The 20,224-nt window shown below is 36.4% G+C and overlaps 1 protein-coding gene across 2 annotated transcripts in view; it reads left to right on the top strand.

Annotated features, from left to right (window-relative positions):
• The window catches only part of LOC127545356 (E1A-binding protein p400-like), a 135,537-nt gene that overhangs the window by 95,205 nt on the left and 20,108 nt on the right, over nt 1-20,224 (top strand). For both annotated transcript variants that reach the window (XM_051972580.1, XM_051972579.1), the window contains exons 32-41: nt 7,752-7,863; nt 9,264-9,407; nt 10,817-10,987; nt 11,313-11,396; nt 16,214-16,345; nt 17,034-17,078; nt 17,176-17,329; nt 17,937-18,163; nt 18,313-18,486; nt 19,449-19,496. In XM_051972580.1, the coding sequence (XP_051828540.1) occupies nt 7,752-7,863; nt 9,264-9,407; nt 10,817-10,987; nt 11,313-11,396; nt 16,214-16,345; nt 17,034-17,078; nt 17,176-17,329; nt 17,937-18,163; nt 18,313-18,486; nt 19,449-19,496 (1,291 nt within the window). The remainder of the gene's footprint in view (nt 1-7,751; nt 7,864-9,263; nt 9,408-10,816; nt 10,988-11,312; nt 11,397-16,213; nt 16,346-17,033; nt 17,079-17,175; nt 17,330-17,936; nt 18,164-18,312; nt 18,487-19,448; nt 19,497-20,224) is intronic.

Here is a 20,224-nt window from a genome sequence, read left to right as displayed (position 1 = left end):
CTCTTGGTGACCTTATCAGTCCCCATGATGTCTATGCACCTCTTATGTCTATGCAGATGACATCTCCAGCCCTCATAAATCTTTTGAGGTCCATTCCCACATCTCTTTACTACTAATCTCCATAAACACACCAAATCCATTATGTCCAGAACAGGACTCATCATCATTCACCCTCAACCTACTCTTCCTTCAGTCAAAGGCACTGCTATCTCTGCAGACACCCAGGTTTGCAGCCTAGTACTTGTCTTAATATTCTATCCTTTTCTTCAATATGTACATTAGTATGCCATATTTTGCTGATTCTACAACACCTCTCATGTTGGTCCTCTTTTTTCTACTTGGACTACAATTATTAATTCAGTCCTTTACCATCTCTCACCTGAATTATAGCAGTAACTTCCTATTGATCTTTCTCTCTCTATCTCTGCCTTTCTCCAGTTTATTCTCCACAAAGCTTCCAGTTTATATATATATATATTTAATTTTGTTTTTATTTAATTTTGTTTTTTTTTTTGCTGAGGCAATTGGGGTTAAGTGATGTGCCGAGGGTCACACAGCTAGAAGTGTTAAGTGTCTGAGGCCAAATTTTAACTCAGGTGCTCCTGACTAAAGGGCTTTTATATATTTTTAATATTTTTAAAGCCTAGGTCTGGCCATTAGTGTTTCCTTCTTTCTTCCTGGATTTTAAAGACCTTCTCCTCTGTCTTCAACCAATCTTTACAAAATGACTACATAACATTCTTTTTCCTGTGCTTACAATGTGTTGCCTGCTAGAAACTTAAGACTACTGTATAACTGCCTTCTGGCTCAGTAGCTTTTCATTTACCTCTTGCTCTTGGACTCCCAGACTCCCTTCTAACCTGATTTTTGTGCAATCTGCTATGAGAAGCCTTCATGATTTATCTAGTAATTAATACCTCTTTTTCTCTGTCCTCCGAAAATCCTTTTTGTTTTGTATACATTTTGTAGGAACTTATTATCATGTATGTTGTTTTTACCATTAAATTGTAAATTCCTTGAGGTCATGGACTGTTTCATGTCTGTCTTTTTATCCCAAATGCCTAATCCAGTACTTGGATTGTAATAATTGCTAAATGAATGATTGATAAATTGAATTAACTTTGAATCATGAATAGAGGAAAATAACATTGCAAAGACTTTCTTCCAACCCATGAATACATCAGCATTACTCAATGTTCTTTGAAAGATTTGACAAAAGATTCATTTTACTACAAATCTCTGGCTTTTTATATCCATAAACAGGGAGATACTTGTTTGCTGAAGATACTTATCACTGTCATGGAGAAGATCCAGGACAAAATCAATTGAAGAGAGATAGATGATAAGGTCTTCTAGATCTTTTTGTTTTGAAATGGCATTATGTGGTGTTCTCTTCTTTTCTAAAATATGGTGATTCTCTGGGGGCAGATTTCTTGGGGAGCTTCTGGAGGCAGCCTTAGTTTCAGTTCCAAGTAATAATCACCTCAAATGCAGCCAGGTGTTAAAAGTTTAAATCCTTTATTGTCTCCTTCAAAATAGCCTGGTTAGTTTTCTTAGAGGCCTATCTCCCTCCTTGGTTCCAAGAGCTCTTGCAGCTTGTCTGCCAGCTTCAGCCTCCAGCTCTCTCTGAATCTTGTTCTACTCCTCCCAACTGGCTCCAGGAGTTCCTTATATATGATTTTTTTAAAGGGTGAACCCAAAGGTTGATTCCTCCTCTGAGATAGTGGGATTGTGGGAGGTGTAAAGTTGTGAATCTCATACTGAATCTTGAAATCTCCCTAACTTGTGAACTAATGTATGAGCTAATGTGTGAACTCTCAAAGGTGTAAACATAAGCATTGTTTCTATCAATTCCAGTGAGTTATCACCTTGTTTCAAGTTCTGGCCCATAACAGCATTATGCTGCTTTCATTTGGCCCCAGAACACTGAAGAGTTCGCTGACTTAGATTTGTAAACATTCAAAGATTGGACTAATTGCCCACACAGGAAAAGTTATGGGGAAGAAAGCATGTTGTTCAAACAGTGATATGCGGTAGAGTAGGCAGTCTGTAGAACTCATCTAAATACACACACACACACACACACACACACACACAGTCAATGCCCAGTGAATGAGGTCTAGAATTGAATAAGAGGAGAACAAGTTGGATTGCCTTTGAGAAATTGCAAAGTTCTTTTTAGTGACTGCAGGCTTTCCCCTGAAAAAAAAAGGCTCATTTAAAAATATCAATATTCTGACAGTGATGCTATATTGCTGTGAGTCATGGAATACTATAATCCTCAAAGTATTTAATCAATCAGGTATAAATTAAATTAAATTACTATTATGTGTCAGGCACTGGGGATGAGGATGTAATTATAGTGAATAAAAGAATTCCTTCTCTCAAAGAGCTTACATTCAAATAGAGGATACAACAATAATATAAAAGTATACGCAGGATAAATAAAAAGAATAAATATCAATAAAACAGTTAAATACAAGATAATTAGAGAGTATACTAGTATTTTAAAGGATAAAGAAAGGCTTCATGTAGACAGTCGTGCTGGAGCTCTATCTTGAAGAGAGAGAGATTTTTTGAGGTGAAAATGAGGAAGAGGAGTAGATGCTGGGAGCAGGAGACTGCCAGGGCAAATGCAGTGACTGGAAATGGAGTTTCATGTTTGAGGGATTACATCTCAGAGGTTGGGAAGAGGAGTGAAGCTGTAAAAATGAATTGGGGCTAGTCAGTGAATGGCTGCTTTTTTTTGCTGAGGCAATTGGGGTTAAGTGACTTGCCCAGGGTCACACAGCTAGGAAGTGTTAAGTGTCTGAGGCCAGATTTGAACTCAGGTGCTCCTGACTTCAGGAATGGTGCTCTACCTACTTAGCCACCCAGCTGCCCCAGTGAATGGCTTTAAAAGCTAAACAATGGCTGAAAAAGATAACAACTAATAATAGACTATCAAATTTGGCAATTGAGAAATCATTGTAACACTGTAAAGAGTAATTTTTTTAACTTTTTTTTTATTATAGCTTTTTATTTACAAGTTATATGCATGGGTAAGTTTACAGCATTGACAATTGTCAAACCTTTTATTTCAATTTTTCCCCTCCTTTCCCCTGTCCCCTCCCCTAGATGGCAGGTTGACCAATATATGTTAAATGTGTTAAAGTATAAATTAAATACAATATATGTATACATGTCCAAACAGTTATTTTCCTGTACAAAAAGAATCGGACTTTGAAATCATGTACAATTAGCCTATGAAGGAAATCAAAAATGCAGGCGGACAAAAGTAGAGGGATTGGGAATTCTATGTAATGGTTCATAGTCATCTCCCAGTTTACAGTCTGTTTATACTGCACATCACCCCAGACAGTCCATTTCAGCTGCTACACTGGAGCTGTGCCTGCTGTCTCTGGTACCATGGTCAGGAGGGACATTGCTGCCATCAGGGTCTGGAGGGATGCTGACATCTGGCCAGTCCTTCTGGGCTGTTGTCTGGTCCTTCTCTTGGATCCCCAGGTCACAAATGTCTCTGGTGGGAATCCACTCCTCTGCTGTTAGGTCTGCATCTAGAATGAAAGGAATATACCCGGGGCCCCAAACCCTGACCCAATTTGGGTCTTTCCAAATGCCATTCAGGCCTTTCACATCACTGTGGAAAATTCTTGTCAAAAGGACAAACAAAAGTCAGATAATCTGTCACTTAATTGCACTTTCTCTGTGTGCCAGAAGTGCATTGCTAAGGTAAAATTCAAAGAATTTAAAAATGTAAAACAGAAATAATTTTAAAATGTAAAATCAAAACAACTTGAAAATGTAAAATCAAAAGAGTTTAAAAATTGCGAGCAATCACATGTATGTATTGCCACATCTTGTGCATGTCGCAAAATTCCCTTCTCTTGTTAAAAATACCCCCAATATCTTGGGGGTATAAATAGTCTGTCCAGTAATGACTTGACTAGTAGGGTTATAAGAAATGCCAATGGAATGGGCAAAATCAAATTCAATGCAAAAAGACCTAAAGGCAGAAAATTTATAAGCAAATGCATAAACTGTCTTAAATGCATGTGAAATTCCTACAATGGAAAGATGGTTATTCATCTGCCTAACTGCTTCTCCAGATTGGAGTGAAGCCATAAAGAATTGAGAAATCATATCTTTTATAACCAGACTTATGGCATCTTGAGGATAGTAATTACGATAGTATTCAGAAAAATTTTAAAAACACAGCTCAGTTTCTAAGCAGACATTGCAGTTAGAGAGACTGGAGTTTTATACCTATAGAACTGCAAGGATAGTCTTTGGAGAGTTGGAACTCCCCTTTGCTCACCTCATGGATTTTTCACTTCCACAGGTTGGCTTGATTGCCCAACCCCCTACAAGTATTTATAAAACAGTGTTTATTTATAGAATGATTTGGGAAATTTCTGTCTTAATGACTTGTATAGATAGTGTGTGGTCTATGACCCAGGAGGACACGTAACATCAGATCTATTGATTCACACTCCTGGAATACAATTTAGTATTAGTAATTCAAACTTTGACTTTAGGCAAAAGAATTTAAGGATATTATGGACCGAAGCTTTCCTAGCCGAGTGTCCTTTGCTCGTCTGTATGAATGGCAGACCATTGAAAAGATTGGTAGACACAGATGTAGATAATACAGCTATTAGATGTGCCAGCTAGACTAGTAATTGGTTAAAGACCACAGCAAATACCTATGTGTCTCGCATAAAAGGATGTATGATAGCTAAAATTAGTACTACCTCTTGGAAATGGAAATTTAACACAGAAAAAGTTACTTATTTTACAGTTGAAAGGTCTCCCATTAATCAGTGAGGAAGAGACTTCTTAAAAAATGAAAAAATTCAAATTTCATTAGGCAAAGGACAGAAAAGACTTAACCAAGGACATTTACAAGCTTCTCTAAGCCCTTGGAATCCCCTTAATTTTGTTATAAAAAGGAAATTTTGGGAATGGAGATTGTTAATGATTATTTGTGAATGGAGAAAAGTAAATGGACACGTGGAGACAGTAGAAGCTCTTCAACTTGGGCTTCCATCTCCTCAATTGCTTGAGGAATGGTCTTTTAGGATTAAGAATTTTATTTCCCTAGATAAGGAGGATATGAAGGAATTTGTCTTTTCAGTGCCCAGCATTAATTCAGCTGAACCTTATAAAGGATTTGAATGGACAACCTTGCCATATGGCATAAAGAACAGCTCTTTGAATCAAAGACATGTGGCTGATGACCTTGCTCTTGTAAGAAAAGTATCTCCAAGAGTTAAGGTAGTACTACCTTTAAGAGGAAACAGTGCTTTAAAAAGAAGCTCTAGAGGCTCTAAGAGAATTTGAATTGGCTTTATCTAATATGGCTGAAAAAATAACTAAAAAAGTATTGGAAATATCAAATTTTGTTATAAAAAAGGCACCCATAGAAATCCTTCATCAAGGAGACCGCATGAAGTGGGTGAATCTCCCAGCACAATCAGATAAAAAATTTAAATTTTACCCAGTGCTTGTGGTTACAATGTCAATAAAAGCTATTGAGAAAGTAGTAAAATTATCTAGGACAAGACCTGGTGAATTATATAGCTCTCATATCAGTGCACAAATTGATGTGTATTGTGAAACCATCCCAGAGTGGAAAAGTTTATTGGCTACAGCGCTAAGCCTTGCACGTGGGTATGTAAAAATAATTTTTGATTCGGTTTATTCAATAGAGGTGGTACAAAGAATTGCCACAGCTCAGATAAAATTTGAAGTTTTTAATATATATATTAATATGTATAATACATTATATTATATATATATATATATATATATATATATATATTAATATATATCTATTGCTTCCTGCCTTCTTGAGCATGGTCTTGGTGCTCTCCTTGATCAAGCAAACTATAGCTGATGCTAAGTAGCTTGATATGGGACGAGCAGTCCTCCACTTTGAAAGAAAGGGGATTTGTAAGGGTCCATTAGAAAGCTCAGGCAAGTACAATTGAGATGTAGTAGGCCAATGGTTTCAAGGTCCCCCAATGTGATTGGAGTTGAGTACTTAGGGACTTCCTTTCGTGGGTGGGACCTCCAGCCATGGTGGGAATCCTCAAATTTCACTCTGAGATCTCATCAAGTTCGGGATGTAATCTTCATCATCGATTGGCTTGTACCTGTGACCTCATAGACCCCATATAAGCTTGGAAGAGGAAGGATTTCACCCTTTTTCATGCTCGTTTTCTACCTGGAGCTTGGCTTGGGCAAAGGTACTAAGAGTGCAGGAAGTCATAGAGTGAGTTTAAACCACGTGAATAAAGTCTAAGCTTGTCTACCAAAATTCTTGGATGCTCTGTTGTGCTCAAACTGCATCCGCATGAGATAGGAGCTGGAGGACTTCTGAGGACCTCAAAACAGAGGTAAGATTGATATATTTACCAGACCTCCTCTGATCAGGACTAGGAATTCAGGATAGATTAGTGGTATTTGAGTGTGAAAATGGCCTCAATTTCCCAGAGTTCTTTCGCTGGGTGTAGCTGGTTCAATTCATTATGCTCTATTGGAACTGATTTGGTTCATCTCATTGTTGAAGAGGGTCATGTCCAATATGAATGGATGTTGGGTTTTATCAAATGCTTTTTCTGCATCAATTGAGATGATCATATGATTTTTGTTAATTTGGTTATTAATATGGCCAATTATACTGATAGTTGGAAAGAGCAATTTCAACCAAGTGTTGAGATCAGATGCCAGATTGAAAAGGGTTGGAGGGCTTGAAAAAGGAGGAAGTAGAGGCACTGACCATGAGTTTAGACTACTTTTTGTAGGAATTTGGCTCAAAAAGTATGGGAATAATGTAGAAATCAATCTATATCAATCAGTATAGACAATCAATCAATAGATTGTTTGTATGGTAAGGTCTTAGAGGAGGTTTTTTATCCAAATCCAGAGAATTGGAAGACTACTCAACATATTTAGTAGACTTCTTGTGGAACACTTAGATGGGGAACTTGGCAATCTTCATACAAGATGATCAGTCATTAATGGATTGTACTTTACAACACTGAAGGGAATATGCATATTGATGAGATCACAGATCTATTAGAATATGTATGAAGCAAATATGTTTTGTTACTCAGTATAACTAAACTAATGATTCTAAGATTCTCAGTATAACTAAACTAATGATTCTAAGGTATGATTATTGAAAAGCAACTGTATTTATAATTTTCCAAAGTGAAATATGTGAAATTTTGCTGTTTCCTTTTCAGTAGTGACTTTTAAATAATGGTAAAATATTAACCCGCTCAGGTCATTCTTTTCTAATTTTAATAGGTATTGATGGTTTTTTTGTGAAGAATCACAATGCTCTTTCTTTAGGAACAAGCAATTAACTTTTTAAATACTTACCATAATGAAAATTATATAGGCACTTAATGCATTTGTGAATTAAAAATAGTTGAACAAAAAAGTTATTTTCAAGTAGAGTGGTTTGCCTGTTTATTTCTACTTTAATTTTTCGGATGGCTTATTTGAATTATATCTAAAATTAGAAGAACTTAATAGGGATTTATTTTCTCTCAATTAAAAAGTTCTTTATTCAACAAGCATTTATTAGTGGCCTGCTTTGTGTAAGGCATTGTGGTAGACCTCGGGTTATACAAATATGACTGCAAGTTATGTTAAGAATATTATTTAACTTAGTTTTCAAATATATTAATTGACATGAAAGCACTAATGTATAATATTATATCTGGTATTTTCTCTAGGCTTGTAAGTGGTAATTCCGTAGAAGAAAAGCTGTTGAAGAATGGTACCAAAGACTTAATTAGAGAAGTAGCAGCTCAAGGAAATGACTATACCATGGCATTCTTAACTCAGGTATTTAACTTTCAGTAAAGAAGAAGTGTGTGTGTGTGTTTTTAATGAATCTATTTATTGAAAAGTTAAATGCATGTTGTTTTTCTTCCCAGGTTATTTTTAACCTTCTGAATCCAATTTTTCTTGTGCAACAAGAAAACTGTATGGTTCTGCACACATATATTTAACATGTATAAGACTGCCTGCCATCTAGGGGGGAGGTGGAGGGAGGGAAGGGAAAAGTTGGAACAGAAGTGAGTGCAAGGGATAGTGTTGTGAAAAATTACCCATGCATATGTTCTATCAATAAAAAGTTATAATAATAATAAAAAGAGAAAGTAAAAAAAAAAAGAAAAAAAATGAGGCAACAAAATTGTGACAATATTGAGGGATCAATTCTCAGGCTCTTTGAGGAAGGGGAAAACCAAAGATGTGAAAAAAATCTTGGACTTTTTAAATATAGAAAAAGGCAATGAAGGAACGTCAGCAACTATTGACCTATATTCCTGATTTCCCGCCTAGATGGAATTTTCATGAGCATTTTAAGAAATCATTTGATCAGTAGAATAAAATACTGCCTAAAAGGCTCTTTTCTCACAAGGATTCCCTCCTACATAAATCAAAATGATCCATATCCAATCTAACATACATATATACATATATATTACATATGTGTATTTGTATATGTGTGTATAGATATAATATTTGTATGTACACCCCTCTACCCCCCACACCAGACACAGTGAGTTGGGCTTCTGATTAAACAGAAGTATAGGCCAGAATTATCTTCAGGAAATTTTAAAGTTCCTTAAATTACACAGAATTTCTCCCTTCTTTCCATTACCAATATGTCTTATAGTCATCGATCACCAAAGTCTCTGAAGAGTAAAAATTAGCATTATGCTAGAGATAAATGGAAGGGGCAAGGTGGATATAGTCAGACTGCAGCATTTAGCTGCCAGCTAAGTACCAAAAAGAACCTCCTGTTTAAAAGATATCATCAAAAAATATAGAAAAAAAATTAGGTGGTCACTGGGGAATGTGCCTTAATGAAGTTTCCCATAGCCAGGAAGAAACATTTATGATATAGTTATGATACTAGTATAGTGAAAGAAGGTCTGATGTGAAAGCCTGGTCCTGGAAATGCCACTCATACATGATAGCTGTGTGACTCCAGGTCACTTTCCCTTCCTGAGCCTCATCTATAAAAAGGGTGTGTTGGATTCTAGGATCTCTCAAACCTGTCCTGCAGTCCCTCTCAAGGACATATGTTTTGAAAACAACATTTCCTTAATATTAAATGTTTTCTCTTTGGAAATTTAGATGTTCTTAAATGAAGGCCAGTAAAATATCAAATGCATATGAGTGCCAATAGAAGAATTATGTTGACAGTTAACCATATTATTTTTTTTCCCTCCCAGCAAACTATCCAGGAACTTTTTGAGGTCCATTCTCCTGTGGATGATACTGGCTTCAGAGTGAAAGCTGAGGAATTTGTTCTTCTCTCTCAGGAATCTTCTGTAGCTGAAACAATTGCCCCCAAGGTTGCAAAACCTTTTATAGAGGTAAGAAATCATAGCGAATAGTCTAGTAAATAGAATGTGAACTAAGGTAAAATGGGAGAAGTGAATCAATGGAATAAGATAAAAATGGAAAGTTTGCTTTGGCTTTTAATTTCATACTTAATATCCCCAAATTTATCATGATTTTTATTTAGATTGGTGAGCCAAATTTATTTTCCCTCCAGAAAGCAAACTTTTTTTAAAAATAGCTTTTTATTTACAAGTTATATGTATGTACAACATATCTAACATATATAGGACTGCTTGCCATTTAGGGGAGGGGGTGGAGGGAGGGAGAGGAAAAATCGGGACAGAAGCGAGTGCAAGGGATAATGTAAAAAAATTACCCTGTCATGGATTCTGTCAGTATAAAGTTATTATAAAATAAAATAAAATATATATTAAAAAAAAAACCAAAAAAAAAAAAAAACAAAAAACCAAAAACCAAGTTATATGTATGGGTAATTTTACAGCATTGACAATTGCTGAACCTTTTGTTCCAATTTTTCCCCTCCTTCCCCCTACTGCCTCCCTTAGATGGCAGGATGACCAGTAGTAAATTAGATACACAATAAGTATACATGACCAAACTGTTATTTTGCTGTACAAAAAGAATCAAACTCTGAAATATTGTACAATTAGCTTGTGAAGGAAATCCAAAATACAGGCAGGAGAAAATATAGGGATTGGGAATTCAATGTAATGGTTCTTAGTCATCTCTCAGAGTTCTTTCGCTGGGTGTAGCTGGTTCAGTTCATTACTGCTCCATTGGAACTGATTTGGTTCATCTCATTGCTGAAGATGGCCAGGTCCATCAGAATTGATTATCATATAGTATTGTTGTTGAAGTATATAATGATCTCCTGGCCCAAGCAAACTTTTTTAAATCACAAAATTAAATATTTTTATTCTTAGTGAATATCAAGTTTTTAAGGCATTCCTATTTTTAGGGCTATTTTTAACTTCTCAATGTTTAATTATTTAGGAAAACTAAAATATTTTCAGCTTGATAGAAGCATTAGTATATTTTAGAGAAGATTTTTGATGTAACTACATTTTGATATGTATGTTTGGGTTTCTCTCTGAAAGTCTTTTTTTTTTTTTTTGGTTGTTTGTAACAAAACTTCAATATAATGAATATTAATTGACTGTCAAAGATCAGAATGTCAGAAATAAGTTATTGTAAATTATATTTTTTGTTATATTATTTTAAAAGTTACTCTGCTGTCGGTTCAACAAATGATAAAGTTATATTGTAGAAATCATTTTAGAGATGCTTACTGAACTTGTCATTTATTGAAACCAGAGCCTTCTGTTTCTCTAGCCAAGTGGTAGTTAAGTCTGAAACCAGGCTAAAAGATTTTGAAAACTTGGTTTAAATTTTTTGTTTCCCAAAACTTTTATTTTAAAAGGCTTTGAACAGCATCGAACAAGAGGATGAAGAAGATCCAGTCAGACACACAGAGGAAATAAGAACAGCTGAAATGGAATCTTTCCCAACAGCTTTCATCTCAGACCTGGATGACTTAAAATGCGATGAAGAGCCTTCACAGAGAGAGGAATTATTTGCAGTTGTTGACCAAGTATATATTTTCTCTTATAAATTGTTAATGCTTATAACAGTAAGGTGACAGTTGATTGTTATATTCAGAATTACTGTATTTTGCTAGAGGCATCAAAAAAAGATTACTCCTGATGCATTATTTGAATTAAATACTTATCAGTTGATCAGAATTGAAGTATAGAGCCTTGTCTGAAGGCAGAGAAATAGACTAGATAAACCTCTTTCAGTCTTGTATCTTAATTAGAATAGATTGTGTTCTTCAGAAACCACAATAAATTTGGTTCAAATTTTATTTTTAAAAAAAGACTTGGTAGTAACTGAACTTTAAAATATTTTTCAAATAGCTTACTCCTATAGAGAAATATGCATTGAATTATCTGGAGCTCTTCCATGTTTCTGGTGATGAGAGTGGACAAAAAATAATAGAGGTAAGCCATTGTTATGATTTTATTTTGATTGTCTGAGTTGTATAAGGATCCCAATGGGCACTTGAGTTATACATTTATTGGCTTCCTCTCCTGCTTTTATGTGCTTTTGTTACCACAAAATAACCAATAAGTTAGTTGTGGGCATTGACTTACTCTTTTGAGTTGGGCTTCATATTTGTAGAATTAAATTATTACAAGATAAAATGTTACAACTAAGAAATATAAAGGACTTTATGGAAACTTCATCAGGTTTTTTTTTCCTTTTCTGATTTGGATATGTGGCTTTCATCCATTTAAACATCTCCAGGTATGGAAAAGTCCCTCTAGCAATGGAGATGAGAATTGTATCTGTGACTAGTGGTATCAGAACATTGTCTTGGGGCAGTTAAAAGTAAAATGACTCGCCTGTGGCCATATGGCTGGTGTCAGAGACAATGCCTGAACTCTTCTCTTCTTGACTCAAGGCCAGCTCTGTACCTACTCTGCCATGTTACTATTTATTACTTATATTCTCCATGACTACTTATTGCCCCAGTTAGCGGAGTATCTCAACATTAGACAGAAATGAAACAGATTCCCTGAGAGACATGAACATTTTTTATAATTGCATTCATGTTGTTTGCTATTTCTATTGACTGTGCAGAAGTATGACATGGCCCATGGAAAGAACACCTGAGGGAAAATCAGACTCCTGAAGCATACCCCGGGGTCATCTAAATAAGTTGCTTGACTTGGGGCTGGCGCTTGGCACAAACTAAGTGTTTAGAAATGTTTGTCAACCTCCCTGTAATATTCTTCTCTCTTTGGGGTTTCCTTGGGGTCTCTGGAGGCAGTCTTAGTTTCAGTTCAGTAATCATAAGTGCAGCCAGGGATTAAAGTCCAAATCCTTTATTGTCTCTTTTCAAGTATTGTCCCTTTCTTGGGGTCCAGTTAGCTTTCTTAGAGGCCTATTTCTCTCCTTGGTTCCAAGAGCTTGAGTTTCTGCCGCCAGTCTTTTGTCTTCTCTGCTTCCGCCAGCTTCTTGAGGTCCTCCTGAATGTGTCTTGGTTTCTGTGGGGGAGGCAGGAGGACAGCTACCATTTCTCTGATCTTCCTTAGTTCTGCCCAGTTGAATCCTGGTTGAGGCTCCTAGCTTATATATGCTCTCTTAAAGGTGTGAATCTTGTGGAACTATAGTAAGTACTAAGTACATGTACTGAACTGTGAAGAACTGTTAAGCACAATGCTAAATTAGATCAATTCTACTGACTTAGCACCTTGTTTCAAGTTCTGGCCCATAACACCTCCCTATCTATCTGTAAATGAAATTGGACTAGATGTTTTCTGAGGCCTGTTCTGGCTAAAATAAATTCTCATGGAATAGTGGAAAGAACACTGAATTCAGAGTTGGGAACCTGGGTCTGAATCTTGGCTTTGCTACTATGACTTGTGTAACTCAGTTTCTTTATCTGTAAAATTAGGGTTCTGGGCTAGAAAACTGGTAAGGTACTCTCTAGCTCTAAATCCTATGAGGGAAATGGAGGGAACATTAAAGGATGAATATTAAAGCACCTGCTTTCTTTCAGACCCTGTACTAAGCACTTTTTACAAATATTATTTCATTTGATCCTTTCAAAAACCATGACAGATAGGTATTATTGTGATCTCCACATTACATATGAGAAAATTGAGGCAGGCACTAGTTAAATGACTTGCTGAGACTAATAAAGATAGTGTCTGAGGCTAGGTTTGAATCCAGGTTTCCTGACTCTGGACCCAGTGTTCTATCCACAACCCCACCTATAAAGGAGTTTCACTAAATGTTGTGTTTAGTTGATAATTAGAAAGTTATATTAAAGTAACAGAATCCTACATTTTCCTCTACTTGCTTTATTTTTCTTTTTCTACTCATTTCCTTTTTGCTTTGTTAGTTACTTGGGTTTTTCACGAGTGTTTTGTACTCTGTGCTGTTGGAATTCAAACTTTTTGTGGTACTTGCTGGTTGCTTTTAGGGCTTACCTGTTTGATTTCAAGTTAGGTTGGGAGATGGAGAAAACCCTCAGTTTCCCTGATAGCCTTTTCAGGGTATATAGATTACTCTAGAGTTAAAAAGAATCTTAGAAGTCTAGTGTAACAGTGGAAACAGGAATTTCCTCTACATTATCTATGGGAGATGTTTCTCTAGCATTTCAACCATTGGAAGTCACCATCTTAAAAGGCAGCCCTTCCATTACTGGACACTCCTCAGTGTTAAAAAGTTTTTCCATATCTTCCACTCATTGATCCTAGTTCTGTCCTCCAGAGCAATCTGTCTTCAAACACTGGAAGTCTACCCTTGTGCCATCCAGAAATCTCTTCTTTAGGCAAAGCATGTCTAATGTTTTTGGGGGGGTCCCTTTGGACATGTATCAATCTGTGTTGCTAAGACTGGAATGTATTGGCCTTTGGGGCCTGAGCAGTGCAGAGCAGAAGTATCCCCTCACACCATGGTCTGGATACTGTTCTCACACAAAGCTGATGATCAGCTTTTTAGGGTTGAGCTTATCATACATTTGACTCATATCAGGTCTATGGTCAACTAAAACCTTAAGTCTTCTTCAGACAAACTGCCTTTAAGCCATTCAGTTTTTATCTGGTACTTATACAATTAGTTTGGTTTATTTTTGAAATGAAATTCTGAACTTTACATTGATCTCAAGATACAATGGGAAGAATGCTGGTCTTGGAGGCTAGAGACTATGTTCAAATCTGACTTCTGGCCCTTACTGGCTTTATGGATAAGGCCAAGTAATTTTAAACTCTGAGCTTCATTCCCCTCATCTGGAACATGAAGACACTAATGTTTGAAGTGCTTATCTTACACAGCATTGTGACAATCAAGTGAGATAATATAATCTATTTTGTAAACACTAAAGTAATCCATAGATATCAACCACCATCATCCTCATCATCATTATCATCTTGTTCTCATCTGTTCTAATGGAGTTTAGATAGAAATGGGTCCAAGACTGTTCACTATGCCCCTTAGTTGTTTTTTTAAACAATTAATATTCTGCAGACTATTGCATGAGGGAATAAAATATCTCTTGATGCAATAAAAGTGACAGGATTCAAGTTCATCCTCTATAGATTCATTCAAAAAAAAATTCTCAGTCCAATTTGAGTAGCAGGCAGAACCACAGTGATGATTTGAATCTCATCTTGTTCTCATGGGATTTGGATCTTCTCTGTTAGGTCTGTGTTTTGAAATTTTTTTATTCTGTATGGGTTAGAGATTGTTAGTGCTTGGTATGATGACTTTTGTTAAAAATGTTTGTTCTTAAGTTTTTATGGATTGATATTTTGCCTAAGAAGTTAGAGACAACTATCTGGCCTGTGATAATGAGCCTGTTCTAGAGTTATAAGACAGGGAAGAGAAGGATTTATATAGTGTCGACTAAGCAGCAGGCACCATGCTAAGCACTTTACAAATATCATCTCATTTGAGCCTCCCAACAACCTGAACAAACCGATTAAATGTCTTGTCCAGGGTCACACAGTTTATTAACTGAGACTGGACTTAAATGTAGGTCTTCCTGACTATATGTTCAATGACCCACCTGGCTGCCTCTGTAATTCTAGTCATGAGATTTTGGTAAGTATTGGGCTGGCACTAAATATTCACACTCTATAGTGATGTATTTCACTACTATTGCCATTTTCTTGAATCATCTATGTTATTATTATTACTATTATTATTATGATTTTACTAGGGATAGAAATTCCTTATATAAAAAAAGAAAATCTTAGCTTGGAATGGCTTATTTTTAATGAACCTATGCTGGTTTCTTGTTCTCATCATTTCTCATTCTAAGATCTCATAAAACATCTTTTTGATAATCTTTTCTAAAATGTTGCCATAGGTTGGTGGTAAAGATAATTGATTTGTAGTTGGCACAATCTCCCTTTTCTTTCTGAAAATTAGACTTTGTCTCCATATCCTTCTTGTTCTTATCTCCACAATTCCTTCACTACAGTAATTTTATTTGCAAATTCTTTTCCCATCCTGGTATTTCATTTATCTGGTCCAAGATTTAAACTTATTTAATGCATAGAGCTGAGGGTTTTCTTACAACATTTTCATCCATCTTGGGCTTTACTTTATTTTAACCATCCATGTGTGTTTTACACTTTCCAGTGTAAAGACTTCTCTGATTTAATAAAGAAGTTATAAGAAAAAGGTAGTTAAGAAGTTTAACTGTTTCTTCATTATTTTTATTTTTTTGCACTTTAATTGCACTCTATCCACATGAGGGAGTGAGCTACTCCTTCCCTATTCTACTTGTTTTAAAATATAAGAATGCCCTTATCTTGTCTCAGCTCATTCTGAGTTTTAGTTTTCCCAAGAGCAATGTTGCTGTAATTCTAGAAAAGCCTTTTGTAGGTCTTTCTCGTTCCAACTCCTGTGTATACATTGTTTTTAATTCTAAACTGCCCAGGGAGCTTCCTTTCATGTGTACATGAGTTCATGTGTTCATGAGACATTGGTCTCTTTGGATACTTTCCTGCCCTTTTCTTCAGATTCATTTGTGATCAATGTCAGAATTCATTCAGTCCCATCCCTCTTGAACTGTCTCTTCCTTCCAAGTCATAGGTCATGAGATCATATCTATTATTTTAAAAAAAATTTTGAAATTTGCTTTCCTAAAGTGTCTAGGTTTTATCTCACTGTGTTCTGGGGGGTCTTCTCCTTTTATTCCCTTGACTGTTGGAACTCAAATGACATGATCAAGTTCTACTAATGAATATTTTAAAAATCTAAAAATGTAAAGCTTCTTTGTTGTTCAATTTTGAAATAGAGGAAATTGAAGAATGTGAAGAAAATTTGGGAACTACATCATATGAGAGAATTGAAGGAAAAAGCAGAAAGCATGTTTCTAGAGGAGGAAGAGGAGTTATTGACTTACACGAGGGAAGATGCCTATAGTAAGGTACATATCCTTGCATAAATGCAATGTATGATAGCTTACATTATAGGATGATAAAATCTGTGCTTGAAAATTTTCAGAGTTGAAGACATCTAAAAAGAATATGTTAACTGTAAGCTAGGGTTATTTATCCAGTATGCATTGTGCAGGACATCAGACAGGGATAGAACCCATTTTCTCTACTTTCTTGCTTTTGTCGGTTTGTCTTTCTGTGAATCCCTTGAATACTTTCCCATATAAACTGCATTCACTTGTCACTTATTGAAGGGACTTTTAGAGCAAAGTGTAACAAAAAAGTCACGAGCATCATTTTGTTGTCCTGAGCCTTAAAAAAAAAGCACCTACTTATAACCTTTTTATAAAGGAACTTGCTAAAATGCATTATTGGCTTAGAATGTGCTCTGAATATCCTACAAGATAGAATAAAAGCTGAGCAAGAAGTGCTTTTTGTTTTATCTTAAAAGGCGCACTTAACTCGAGAGGTTCCCAAGCCCTGGCTTTCTGTCAGTAGTTATAGCTTTGACTCTCCTTTGTACATTCTTAGATTTAGCTGTAGAGAGAAAACTTGCCTAGAATGGACTGTGATTTAGGAATTGCAAAACTACCCAGTTGTCATGGTGATTTCTCCATTAGCAGTGGACCACATATTGCCCATAACCATCTGACTCTCGGAATTGTCTCTTTAACACAGGAATATGTTTATGAAAGTCCAGATGGACAAACTGAGATAATGCCAGTAAGTTAAACAGAATTTCTTTTTGTATATCAGAGAAGTGTGCTCCTGTGTTTGCCCTGAGCAACTGTGTCACAAGCGTTACTTTGCTGTTTTGCAGCTTTGGACCCCTCCCACTCCGCCTCAGGATGACAATGATATTTACATCGATCCTGTCATGTGTTTAATGTATGAAGCTACTCCCCTCCAGGAGTCTCAGCTGCCACCTGTGTATGTGAGGAAGGAGCACAAACAACCCAAAGCAGAGCCCTCTGGTAACTAATTGACCTTACCATTGACAATTTACCTTACCATTGACAGCCAGATTTCTTTCCTACCTTTCTTTACTCTGAAATACTGGGAGGAGCTCTGGGTACCTTGCAACTTTTTAGGGCTCTGGCATAGTCTGGCATCCAGGGCAGGTGAGATTGACTTGTTGCCTTACAGAGGCTGCCTTTGAGCCATAGCTACACAAATACAGTGAGGCCGGCCTGAGGGGCTAAGCTGGGGTGCCACAGTCCAGTGGGCAGCCTATGTTTGCAGACATAAGCTAGAATATCAGGGTGCTTATTTGTACATTTAGACCTAATCTTATTCATTGTCAATGGACACAAATAACAGTTTCAGCTCGGCGGGATTTTAATGATCGGCAAGGCTCCTTTTCATTGTTGCTTTGGTCAAAATTAATATGGATAAGAGTGAGAGTCCAATGTCTGTAAGATGTTGGAAAGCAGCAGCTATCTGGAGTAATGGTGGAACCAACCTTTATAGTGCCTACATGTTATTCTCCCGAAGCTGGCCCTTTGATTTCTCCTTAAGCTTTTAGCATTCTCTTTTCCTTGTGCTTGCCTTTACAAATGCCTCTCTCTACTGTCTCCTTAGCTGCTGGTCGGAAGAAGAAGCAGCGGTATGGGGAGACTGTCATTCCTCCTCGATCCCTCTTTGACCGGGTGACTCCAGGGGTGTCTAAGACGCGCCGAGAGAGCAAAGAGCAGAAGAAGAATATTCTGTTGAAACAGCAGACCCAGTTTACCAAATCTTCACCAACAGCAGAGTCTGGGCAGGACAGCCCCGAGTGGCTCATTAGTGAAGACTGGGCATTGTTGCAGGTGGGAAACTATTTATGGATTCTCTAGATAACAGTAGACTTTCTGCTTTTCTTTTAAAATTTGGGAAGATTTTCTAATCTTGTCATTTGTGATGTTTACTTGAATTTGAAATGCTATGTATAAGTATGATTTTGTTTTTCTTTTTTTAGGCTGTAAAACAGCTGCTCGAACTTCCTTTAAATCTTACTATTGTGTCACCAGCACACACCCCAAATTGGGATCTTGTAAGTGATTTTGTCAACTCCTGTAGTCGAGTTTATCGCTCTCCCAAACAGTGTCGAAACCGCTATGAAAATGTCATCATTCCAAGGGAAGAAGGGAAGGTAAGTTAATTTTTGAGATGCTCACAAATCTTGGTGTGTCTCACAGCATTTTCCTGTTTTATGGGGACAACATTTCGTGCCAGAGAAAAGGGCCCTAGACTAGGGACGCAGGCGATAAGTTTCCGAGTTCTGCTTCTGACCCTGATGAGCTTTGTGGCCTTGCACATGGATGCCCTCATCTGTAATGCAGAGATAAGACCGCTTGTATACATAATGTGAATGAAATGGTCCCATCCATGGCCCAGCATGAGCTAATGTGAAATAAGTCACTGGGCTGATTGTTAAGGTCTCTCCTGTCCTGAAGGAGGAAATGCCCTGCAGCTCTGGATGCTACAGAGAACCTCTTGTAGTTCTTTCTGGGGTGTTCTTTTCATTGTTGCTTTTATCTGTTCAGTCAATTGTGTTCTGTTGACTCAATTCTTACAGAAATATTTATATAAATAACCCTTTTTCCTCTCCTAGGTTTTAAGAGCAACAAGAATTGATAATAGGCTTGGGGCCCTGGTTTTGCTTTGGTGTTGTTGTCTTGGAGGGGCATTGTGTTATCAGTGGCTGCACAGATGCTGCAAGTAGAGTCAGGTAGACATGAGTGCAAATCCTACCCTAGTGACTTAATTATGTGATCTTGAGCCAGTCACTTCATCTTTTTCAGCCTCAGTTTGTTTTCTCATCTATGAATTGAGGATTTAAATAAATGTTTCACAGGGTTATTGCAAGTTCAAAGGAGATAATATTTGTAAAATGTTTTGCAAAGCTTAAATGGATATTATATTGAGGGAAATAGCCATATAACATTTTGCACAGTTGGCTGTGGAGTAGAGGAGATTATGAAAGATATTCTCTAGTCTATAAATTGTTTTTATGTCTTTTTATGCATTTGATAAAACAAACTCCCTTTTATAAATAAGGCACATATGAAATCTAGTGCTTTTTGATAATAATTGATTTTCACTATTTGACAGCTTGTGTTTGAAGTGAACCCTAAAAAGAAGGCCAAAAACATCTATAAGGTAGGCATTATTTGTTTTAAAAATAACTATTTGGGTTAATGGTGGAGTCATACTTGTACTGATAAGGTATTATATTAAAAAAATTCCTGTATTATATCTAGACCATTGATACAGGAGTTATATTTGCCTAATAGGGACATACATGCTCCATTATTCTCTATGTACTCCTTTCACCAATATTCTGTACAGTCTTTCCAGGTGAATTTTATGTATTTGTGTATATGTGTGTCTGTCAATAAATACTTTTTGGGTATTTATTGTGATTCACTTTTTGTGATATATATATATATATATGGTGATTGATATATATATATATACATACACACACACACACACACACACACACACACACACTTAAGACAAGATCATAGCCTGAGGACTGAGGGAACTGTGAAGCTAAATAAGACGGAATTCTGACTTGTAGACATACACAAAGAGATAATTCATGGTTATATATCTGTCTGTTTGTCCATGTGCCAAATAGGCAGAATAGTCATTGAAGCTAAAAGACTTTAGGAGAGGAATGTGGATGGGGATCATTTGATAAGATTTCTTAGATGATGTGGGATTTCTTCTGATGCTAAAGAATAAGTAGAGATTATGTAGAAAGAAGGGGTAGAAGCATTTTCGATGGCTATGACTTGGGAAGAAGGGGAAGAAAATACATTAAGCAAAAATGCACAGGGGATACTAACAGCATGGTAAGTAGACCAGTCTGGTTTGAGCAA

Source organism: Antechinus flavipes, chromosome 1 (assembly GCF_016432865.1).
Source record: "Antechinus flavipes isolate AdamAnt ecotype Samford, QLD, Australia chromosome 1, AdamAnt_v2, whole genome shotgun sequence".
NCBI classification, from domain to species: domain Eukaryota; kingdom Metazoa; phylum Chordata; class Mammalia; order Dasyuromorphia; family Dasyuridae; genus Antechinus; species Antechinus flavipes.
This window is presented reverse-complemented; position numbering and strand designations above follow the sequence as displayed.